Consider the following 10,064-nt stretch of genomic DNA (forward strand, 5'->3'; position numbering starts at 1 on the left):
TAGTGTCTGAAGGAAATCACAGGGGGTGGGGGCATTCAAACCCATGTGCCTGTATCCATCTAGCCCTTCACATCGCCAGCTCCTGCTCTTGGCCCCGCGCTAGCTCATCTTCCATGAGTAGCACGCCCTGGGGGGGGGCAGCCAGGAACCCAGCCTGGGCCCTGTGCATCTGACAAGCACAAACCTGCAGGGCCTGAGCTTCTGGCCCCGCTCCAGTCTAGGCTGTAGGGCCAGCTGGGGCCCCACCCTCTAGGGCAGCACCCCCCGGGGGCCCAAAGGAGAAGGCCTGAGGTAGCATATTCAGGGGCCCTCCAGCAGCCCACCGGGGGGGGGACTGGACAGAGGGCTGCCTACGAGAGCCCCCGGCCAGGGCTTTCTGGACACGTCGAGCTAGTCAGCGGCTGTTCTGATGGCAGACTCCCCACAGCCCTGTGAACAGCTCCAGGGGCTGGTTCCAGCCAGGGCCCATCAACACCCACCTGGAAAATCACAGAACTATTCCCATGCAGGGGGGGCAGCTCCCGGCCTCTGGCCTTCCCAGGCCCTTGCCCTCGGCCCGCCTGGCTCCTGGCAGCGAGCTCAGGCTGGAGTGTGAACGATGCACCTGGGGCAGAGCGTGTTCCTCAGGAGACGGGGGAGTCGCCCCAGCCCTCACCTCTGGTCTCCTGCTGCAGCTGGGGGCCAGTCTGGCCCTGACTGGGCAGGAAGCAAAGTCAGGCCGGAGCCCCATGCCAGTGAGACACCTGCCCCCCGGGTCCAGCCCCCAACCCGCTTCCATGCTGGCCAGGCCCCAGCGGCGGGGAGGGGAAGCAGCGGGTAGGGACAGATCAGTGGTAACGGGGGTGCTGGGGCCAGCTGATGGCAGCTGTGGGGGGAGACACAGCCTGGAGCAAAGGGAGGGGGCTCCCTAGGTAACACAGCAGGAGCTGATGTATCTGCCCAGCTTTAATGCCAAGGAACATCCCAGGCACAGAAAAGGGAGACATTTACCTCTCCCCCCCGGAGTGAGGCCGGGCCAGGCTCTGGCATTCCTGGCTCCCAGGCCGCTGCTCCTCTCTGCTGGGCCATGTACCAAGCAGACACTACCTGACAGGCACGGGTGTAACAGCCCACTATGCTACAGCGCTGGCCGGGCCCATGCAATGGTGGGCGGTGCCCTGTGCCAGGCAGGAAGGAAACCTCTTCAAGTCCATCTGCTGCCATCCCCCTGCCTGCCCAGCGAGGGCAGTGGGGGTGCCCGTGTTAGCACCCCACATCCCGGCTCCTGCCGCCTTTGGTGGGTGCTGTGCCCTAGGGGCTGGCCCGGGCCAGTTCCTGGAGAAGGGTCGCCACGGAGGCGACGGCGGTCGCGTTGGCCTGGCAGGGGTAGAAGCCGGAGTGGGTGGAGAAGCAGCCGTCCACGGTGCCCAGCAGGCCAGGGTGGCGGACCTGCCGCCTGCTGTTGGCGTAGAGCTCGGCCCGCTCGTTCAGCTGGTGATGCAGCACGACCAGGATGGCTTTCCTCGCCGCTGGGCCGGGGGGGAGAGAAAACAGGTCTTAGGGGGCACAGCGCAAAGCAGGGGGTGATGGGGGGGAAGGGGGCTGGAGGACTATTGAGAGCTGTGTCTGCGGGGAGGTCGGGGGGGCTGTGAGCTGGGGTTAAGGGACATCAGGCGGGCTCAGCCCTGCCCGTTCAGTGCCCATGGCAGGCTGGCGCTCCAGGTCCAGCCGTTTAACGGGCCCTGCTCTGGGTCACCGACTGGAAGGGACGTGGAGGCAGCAGGGGGATGAGAACTGGCTGGGTGAAGGGCCGCTCACCCGGGAGCCCCTCCAGGGCGTTGCTGATGTCGGTGCCGGCCCGGGAGGCGATGGGGCAGAAAAGCAGCAGCGGGCGGCCGGAGTGCGGCTCGTACTCCTCGGCCTGCAGGGAAAGGCCCTGGCCCGCCAGGCGCTGAGCCACCTGGTCCAGGAACTGCCTCTCGCAGCCGGCCGTCCGGCCGCTGACGCGCACCTGCAGGAGCAAGGCTGAGCGGGAAGCCGGCTGGTTAGAGACACGTCTCCTCGGGGGGCCCGGCTGAACCCGCGCCGTTAAAAGCCAGGGGGAGGGAGCAGCAGGGGCCTGGCTGTTTCCCCCCCCGGCTGATCAAGCCATCTGTTCTCCCAAGCACCGGTCTGCTTTTGGGGAGCAGCGGGGGAATTATGACCGGCCCTCCCCACCCCTCTACCTCACAGCACGAGACAGGCCCTCCCCTACCCCAGCCAGCAGCGCCAGCCCCTCCCCCCCCCCCTCGTTTTTATCTGCAGCTCCCGCACCGGCCAGAAAGCCGTCCTGCGCCCTCGCTCCCCCGGGCCTGTGGGTAAAGTGAGTCAAGGGGGGAGGGAGGGGATGGGCTGCAGGAGGGTTTTTCAGCTGGTTTGGGTGCCGGAGGCCAAGCGAGGTCGAGCGCTGCTGCTCGAATCAACGGTGGCGTCTTCAGCCCGCTGCTCTCCTGGCTTGCCTGGGTGTCAGTCTCTGCCTCCCCCATTCCAGGCCCTGCCCCATCTCCCCCCCACGCTGACCCAGGCAGGGGACGTGCCCGCACGGGGCGTGCTGCTGCCTACCTGTGCTCCCAGTGGCCCAGGAGGACGATTCCCAGGGAGCTGGGGGTGGGCTGGCTTGTTCCCGGGGCGGGGGGGCTGCCAACCTGCCCTTCAGTTCCTCCACCTCCCGCCGGAGCCTCTGGTTCTCAGCGAGCAGGCGGCTGGCAATTCTGATGGGCGCTTCGAGGGCCTGGAGGAATTCCAGCGTCAGGGGGTCCGAGGAGCCTTTCAGCACCTGCAAGGAGGGGAGAGCATGACAGGTACTTAGTGCCAGTCAACGTCCCAGTGCAGGGAGCCGGCACCAGCCAGGGACACGTGGAAACCCAGGGACACGGTGCAATGTCATGGTCTGAGCGTGGGACTGGGGACCAGGATTTCTGGGCTCTATCCCTGACTCGCTTTGTGACCTTGGGCAAGTTACCCAGGCAGGCCCAGATCCTCCACGTTGTTTGGGCGCCTGACTCCCCGTGCCTCGGTCGCTCTGTGCCTCGGTTTCCCCAGCTGTACAATGTGGCTAACCGCACATCCCAACGGCTGGGTGTTGGCAGGATAAATACATCAAAAACGGTGAGGTGCGCAGGTACTATGGCAATGGGGGGAGGGAGGGGCAGGTAAGTAGCTCTGGAAACTGGGAGGCACGAACCCAGAGAGAAGCCAGTTGGGGCACCAGCATGACAAAGGATTGGCTCAGGCCTGTACTCATACTGGTTTTGTACCAGTATAATGATGATGGCTAGCGGGCTGAGGTTTTACTGCGTCGTGCTGAGCAAAGCCCCGGTGTGGACACAGTTACACCCGGACAAAGGTGCCTTTATCTCAATAGCGCTCATCCCTCTTGATTTTTAAATCAAAGTTAGCTGCCCACCTGACAGGGACGGTCTAGAAATAATGCTTACCCCTGCGGCAGTGCAGGGGACGGGAACAGACGAGCTGTCAGGGGCCTGTCTCGTCCGCCATTTCTCCGAGTCTCTGTTTTTCTAAAAGCAATGCTCTAGTTCAAACAGGAATTCCTCTGGGGCTGTCCTGCAGCCTGTGTCAGCTAGGTCAGACCAGAGGAGCACAGTGATCTCGTCTGGCCTTGCAGGCTACAGTTTCCCTTCTTGACCCGGGAGGGTTATATCGGCAAAGAACCATAACTGTGGCCACGTTAGGGGTGTTGCACCTTTCTGACCAAACCAGGCAGTTAACGTGGTACGGCTCCTAGACGTAGGCAAGGTAGGAGATGGAGAAACGTCTCTTCAGCCGAGCATCCCAAATGCAGGGAGGTGGGAGAAAGCAAGTGCCCCTGACCAGCGGGAATCGTCAAAGAGCGACGAGGAAAGAAAGGGGATGGCAGGCGCCCCCAGCAATCTGGTCCTTCGATCGCAAGCGCTTTGTTCTGGGTTTTGTACAGCGCCTAGCACAATGAGGCGCTACCATATTAGAAATAAACGATATATGTATTTTATTAATTCTTCTTCTTCATCCCTGGATCCGTGTCACATGGACACCGGATGGAGCCCCAAAGACAGCGTGTGGCTTTACCCTGGGCGTGCCCTACGCTGCCCGATACGGAGGGGGTCTGCCGCTAAGACTTGCCGGCATGTGTAGATCGGATCAGGCCCACAAAGTCTCAATGAGTCGGAAGAGTCAGAAAGTGCCTCACCTGCAGCTGAGTCTCCAGCCGCTCTGCTGTGCTCCGGATCTCCTGGGCCGTTCGCGCTGCTCCCGCGTCGCTGTGAGCGCCGCACTCAAAGACAAAGAGACAGTCCAATAGAGACGGTCATGCCCGGTTTCAATCTTTGTCCCTTCCCGTCACTTGAGTTTCAGGGGACATCGAGGGATCGCTTCAAATCAAGGGATCAATCAACCCGCAGAACAGTCTCGGGCATATGTCGTACGTACCTCCAGCCCTGCAACACGGCTGCGGTGACAGAGGTGTGCATAATATAACTTTCCTGTCTAACTTTTGTGAGTCAGAAGGGAGCCTATCTATTGGTTCAGGAACGGGACTGGGCATCAGAACTCCTGGGTCCTAATCCTGGATCCACCACTGGTGGCCTTTGGCCAAGTCATAGCCCCTCTTTCTGCCTCAGTTTACCCATCTATAACAGGGGACAATGGTACGTCCCTGGCCTCCCAGGGGCGTTCAATAAATTCACATCCCTAAACATTCAAATCCCTAAAAATTGGGGGAGCAATAAATACCAAAGAAGCCAGGTCACTGATTCAGAGCGCTCTGGGTCACTTGGGAAGCTAGGTACAAGCAAACAAGATGTGTTTTAGCAGGGCTTAATGTAAATGTATACAGCTGGGAACAAAGAACGTAGGATGGGGGAAAGAGTGACTGGAAAAGATGTGAGGGTCGTGGTATAATCAGCTGAACACGAGCTCCCAGTGCCATGCTGTGGCCAAATGGGCTAATGTGATCCTGGGATGTACAAACAGGGCAATCTCCAGTAGGAGCAGGGAGGTTATTTTACTTCTGTGTTTGGCACTGGTGCGGCTGCTGCTGGAATCCCGGGTCCAGTTCTGGTGCCCACAATTCAAGAAGGATGTTGATAAACTGGAGGGGGGGGTCAGAGAAAAGCCACGAGAATGACTAAAGGATGAGAAAACCTGCCTTAGAGTGACAGACTCAACGAGCTCCATGGGTTTGGTTTAACAAAGAGATGTAAGGGGGTGACTTGATCACCGGCTATCAGCACCTACCTGGGGAACAAATATTTTATCACGGGCTTTTCAGTCCAGCAGAGAAAGCTCAAACACCACCACCACGGCTGGAAGTTGAAGCCAGACAAACTCAGACTGGAAATAAGGTGTGAATTTGTAACGATGGGTGTGGAACGATCTACCAAGGGCCGGGGTAGACTCTCCCACACGGACCATTTTTAAAATCAGGGTTGGATGTTATTCTAAAAGCTCTGCTCTAGGAATCATTTGGGGGCGTCCTCTGGCCTGTGTTATACGCGGGGTCAGACCAGATGATCACACGCTTCCCTTCACGCCTTGGAATGGATGAAAGAAGGTGCTTTGAGATTCCTGGTTGTCGAGGGAATTAGACCCTGCTCCTTAAAGCGTCTTAGGCTCCGACCTTCCATCAAAATCAACTGAAAGCAGGACCCTAAATGCCTTCAAGGATCTGGGCCTTAGTATTGAAACTTGGCTATTTTTTTAAAGTCCTAGTCAACTGGGGAGGGGCGCACAGTCTAGTGTTATTCCTGGCTCCTGGCCCTGAGCTCAGACCCATTACACAGCAGCTCTCTAGTAACAGGAGATCCACCCCGCCGCTGTTGCAATGGCTGTCACACCAGGGCTGCCCTGCTCCTCCAAAGCATCTTTCCGAGCAGCTGGTAGAGGAACAACCACCCCTGGGCTACCTCTCTCCCCTGACTGTTCCTTCCCACCCAGCCCGGCAATGCAGCTAGCTCTGGGGTGGAGCGCAGCAGCCGGGTGAGTCACAGGCTCCAATGGGAGCACACTGTAAACACCTTCTAGAGGAGGGAGGCAGGGGCCTTGGCAGGTACCCAGGACTTCTTTATCCAGGGGCACTTCCCTTCTCTCCCCCTCCCCAGCCCCATAATAACCGCGAACAGGGCCCAGGGGCGGTCTGTGAGCTGGGTCCCCTCACCTGCGGCATCGGGGTGTCCCCGCCTGGCAGGCCCGGGGCCTTCCTCATGAAGGAGGCGAACCAGGCCATCAATGCAGGCCCCCTCCCGTCCGCGGGGTTCAGGGCAACGCCTCCCCTCTGCGCCGCGGGGCGCCCCGCTCCCAGGCCGGGCCCTGCCCCGCTGGCCGGCTCGGCTCCTAGGCGGGGGCCGGTGGATCTGGCTGACTCGGAGCCCGGGGGAGCCGGCAGCTCCGCCCCGCAGCTGCCCGGCCCGGCCCGTGCGCCCTTGGCGTCGCGCTCCGCCGTTCCGGCCCGTGCGCCCTGGCTGGCGGAGCGCACCGGCCCGGAGCTGGCCCCGCCGTCGCCGGTCGTCCCTGCGGCGGCTCCTGCGGCCGGGCTCGGCGGGGCTCGCACGCTTGTCAGGACGGGGAACAGCCCGGCTTCGCTCTCAGCCATTTCCCTGCAAAGGGAAAGCGAAAGCGGCCCAGGGGAGCGACCAACCCACCAGCTCCGCCCCGCCCAGCCTGCTCCGCACAGGGGATTTCCACTCCGAGACGAGCCGGCTGCCTGCTCCTAAACCTAGGCAGGCCGGCGGAACTGATTGCCGGAGGTTGCCTCCTTCCTCTTCATAAACCGGGCAGGCGGTGGGGAGATGTTGGGTGGTCTGTGGCGGGGAGTCGCAGACGCAGGCCGGGGAGGCCTGGCTTTTCCAGCTGGGCATTAACTGTCCTTGTCTGCCGGGCTTGGTTCGAATTCAGTTCGGAGTTGACCAAGGGGTCCGTGGGAGGTCGGAGCCGGGACCTTCTGCCTGGGATCTGATCCAAGGTGCTGATATTTGAAGTCTTGTTTAACCCAATCTGCTCTCCACCATCTCGGCCCCAGAGGACTCCAGTGGCTGGTGACACAAGGACAGCCCGGCGCCCTGAAATACGGCATGAAGCAATGGTAATTCCCGTTCCAAAGCCCGGGAAGCCGGCTGATGGAGAGGGAAGCTATGGGCTGTTTACTGTGCACAACCTACACACTTCTTGAATGTGTCGTCCTCAGAAGAATTCGCCCTTTGACTGAGCCAGCTATCCCTGTCCAACAGGCTGGTTTCTGGCCAAAACAGAGCTGCTGCGACCAAGTTCTGGCACTGACAACTCACACAGAGGCTGGTGCAGCATTTGCCGACCTGCCCTCTGCGGGTGACACTGTGTGGATCAAGGGCTTGATGCTGAAAGTTACAAAAATTATACTTTGCTATCAGACACTTCGCCTGCTGTGGACTATGCTGAGTAATAGACGCTTAGAGAGGTTCCTGGGTAATGAGACCAGCTCACCCTGTGCCATAAACAACGGGCTACCTCAATGCTCTGTACTGGCACCAACTCTTTTCAAATGTTTGCATCCGTGACGTGCCTCCAGCTCCGTCCCGACAATTGGGCTCTGCAGATGATCCTGCCCCGACAATCCGAGCACCAAACTTCCATGCCATTGAGGAAGCACCAATGGAGGGCCTCCGAGTTATGGAACAATACTCCCGGAGATGAAGGCTCAAACCAAACCCTGGAAAAACACGAGTCAGCCCATTCCATCATAATAATAGGCATGCCGAAAACACACCGCAAGGAGCTTTCTGTGGGGAAAAGGTGGACAGGATCACACCCCGTCACACCTCGGTGTGAAACTGGGCCGCACCCTCACCTTCCATGCACACCTTGAGAAGGTAGCTGCAAAGATAAAAACGGGAGCTAACCTAATCCAGATACACGGCATCAGTGGTGCGAACATCTGCAGGGCACTGGTAGATTCGGTAGCTGAATATTGTGGAGTAGACGCAGCCATGCACAACTTGTTGACCCCCTGCTGAATATGGTGACACGGTGCATCACAGGGACCTCACGTTGACTCCAACACGAGGGCTACTTGTTCTACATTGTTCCCCTGCCGATACACCGAACTGCTGCAAAGCTCAGCGAATCCAGGAAAACAGATGTCTTCCTATTCACCAAGACCTCGACCAACCCCCCCTCCCAATGCCTGAAGTCCCGCAAGTTGATTAAGGGGACAGTTGATTAAGCTTTAGCTTATTGTAATCACACCATCGACTGCCATCAAATTATTGTCTGATCCTCCCGCCCCCCTTCATTTCCCACAACTGCAAACATTTAACTGGATGAACATCAGAAAAAAGGAGCTTCAACCTCATCATTTTGCACAAGTGTCAACATTTAAACAGGTACAATTTCTTTTAAAAGGCGTCAGAATCAGTAGGGAGATTATCTTGTGAGACTGTAAAAATATGAAAACTGAATTCTGCCAAGCTGGAAAATGTTTGCAGGGTTGTTGTAGCCATGTTGGTTCCAGGATATTAGAGAGACAACGTAGGTGAGGTACTGTCTTTTATTGGCCCAACTTCTGTTGGCGGAAGGCTCACCCGTTACAGAACTCTTCACACTACTCAGTTAACCTGTGGAACTCATTGCCAGAGGATGTGGTGAAGGCCAAAAGTATAACTGGAGCCAAAAAAGAACTAGCTAAGTTCATGGAGGATAGGTCTAGCAATGGCTATTAGCCAAGATAGTCAGGGATGCAACCCCCTGCTCTGGGTGTCCCTAAACCTGGCCAGATGCTGGGACTGGATGACAGGGCAAGGATCACTCAATAAAGGCCCTATTCTGTTCACTCCCTCTGAAGCACCTGGGACTGGCCCCGTTCAGAGGCAGGATACTGGGCTAGCTGGACCATTGGTCTGACCCCGCCTGGCCATTCTGTTGAGAGCTGGGGAAGGTAACCAGATCTTAACCATCTAACCCTCAACTAACTGCTCCCTTCATTTGAAGTGGTCGCCCACAGCCCGGGTAAACCAACAATCCGTCCCAGTTTGTCTTCAGCTCAGGAACCTTCCCCAGGCCGGCACAAGCGCCCTGTGACGCTCAAAGACTTCTGCTTTTCACGACGGAAGTTGGTCCCACCCAAGATGTTCTCTCATCCACCTTGTCTCCCTGGACATAGTTTGGGGAGATGGGGGGAGGACATCGCCCCCCCCCCCCCCATCTGCAAGCCTCCGTCAGGTGCGGAATTTGGCCCCCTATACACGGCCCCGTTGCCCTGACTGGAGTTGTGTGCCCCCCAGATATAAAAGTCAAACTGTGCCTGTGCTTTGCTCTCATCTGCTGGGTGCCCCCAGTCAGGACTGGGACACTGGCCACTCATCTCCAGCGCTGGGCGCATGGGCACACGGCCTCGTCTCGCCAACGTGGCTCCAGCAAGCCGGCAAACGTTCTCAGGCTGGGCAGCAGTGCGGTTTGATTTCTTGTCGGTGCAGTGCCGCTGGATGAGCTCGGTGTTCATTTCGACGCATTTTTAAAAATGTTTATTGATTTGCATTTCCACAGTGAGAGGAAATTATGGGGTGGGGAGGGGGGAAGGTCAGACAATTATTGAATGACAATCGAAGGCAAGATTCAGAAAATTCAAGCTTTGTATCCCGTTAAAACACAGATGGTCGATGCTCCAGGTGGAAACAGGCACAGGGAATATCCTGACATCGACAAATCAGCCCTAGCTTCATTGTTCACTCACTCGTCCATTTGTAACAGGCCTAGTTCAACACTCCACATCACTTAACTTTAAAGTTTTCAAGCAGCATTTTTCCTACTTTGGCTGTGTGTAAATTGTGATTATTACTGATGAAAAAATATTTTGCTCTGGTGTGTGAGAGTCTGGTGAAATTGCTGTTTGCTGACATGAAATCAAACCCTACCTCGGTCACAGGGCTGCCCCCACCAGGGCATCTGAGCCCCTCCTGATCGTGAAGGGACCGGCCTGCCCCTGTACAGTAATCTTTGCTGTGCTGAAATGTGAGGTAGACCGGAGTGCTAGCACTCCTGTTTCACAGATGGGAAACTGAGGCACAGAAAGACTAAGAGTA

The 10,064-nt window shown here is 57.8% G+C and overlaps 1 protein-coding gene across 1 annotated transcript; it reads right to left on the bottom strand.

Moving 5' to 3' along the window:
- Positions 1-230: 230 nt before the first annotated feature.
- On the bottom strand, positions 231-6,797 carry LOC137143957 (uncharacterized). Its single transcript, XM_067534042.1, has 5 exons — positions 6,170-6,797; positions 4,205-4,288; positions 2,581-2,794; positions 1,798-2,004; positions 231-1,508 (listed from the first exon to the last, which is right to left on the bottom strand). The coding sequence occupies exons 1-5, from the start codon at positions 6,602-6,604 to the stop codon at positions 1,291-1,293; spliced, it is 1,158 nt and encodes a 385-aa protein (XP_067390143.1). The 5' UTR covers positions 6,605-6,797; the 3' UTR covers positions 231-1,290.
- Positions 6,798-10,064: the final 3,267 nt, after the last annotated feature.

The sequence above is a fragment of the Emydura macquarii genome, unplaced genomic scaffold, assembly GCF_026122565.2.
Source record: "Emydura macquarii macquarii isolate MOO-44397 ecotype Brisbane River unplaced genomic scaffold, CSIRO-AGI_Emac_v2 contig_3372, whole genome shotgun sequence".
In the NCBI taxonomy this organism is placed as follows: Eukaryota; Metazoa; Chordata; order Testudines; family Chelidae; genus Emydura; species Emydura macquarii.

Coding starts and splice junctions, on each gene's coding strand:
- LOC137143957 (XM_067534042.1), bottom strand. CDS start 6,604: ATGGCTGAGAGCGAAGCCGGGCTGTTCCCCGTCCTGACAAGCGTGCGA. Junction 4,289..6,169: donor GGGACACCCCGATGCCGCAG/GTGAGGGGACCC, acceptor TTTGTCTTTGAG/TGCGGCGCTCACAGCGACGC. Junction 2,795..4,204: donor GGCTGGAGACTCAGCTGCAG/GTGAGGCACTTT, acceptor CCCTCCTTGCAG/GTGCTGAAAGGCTCCTCGGA.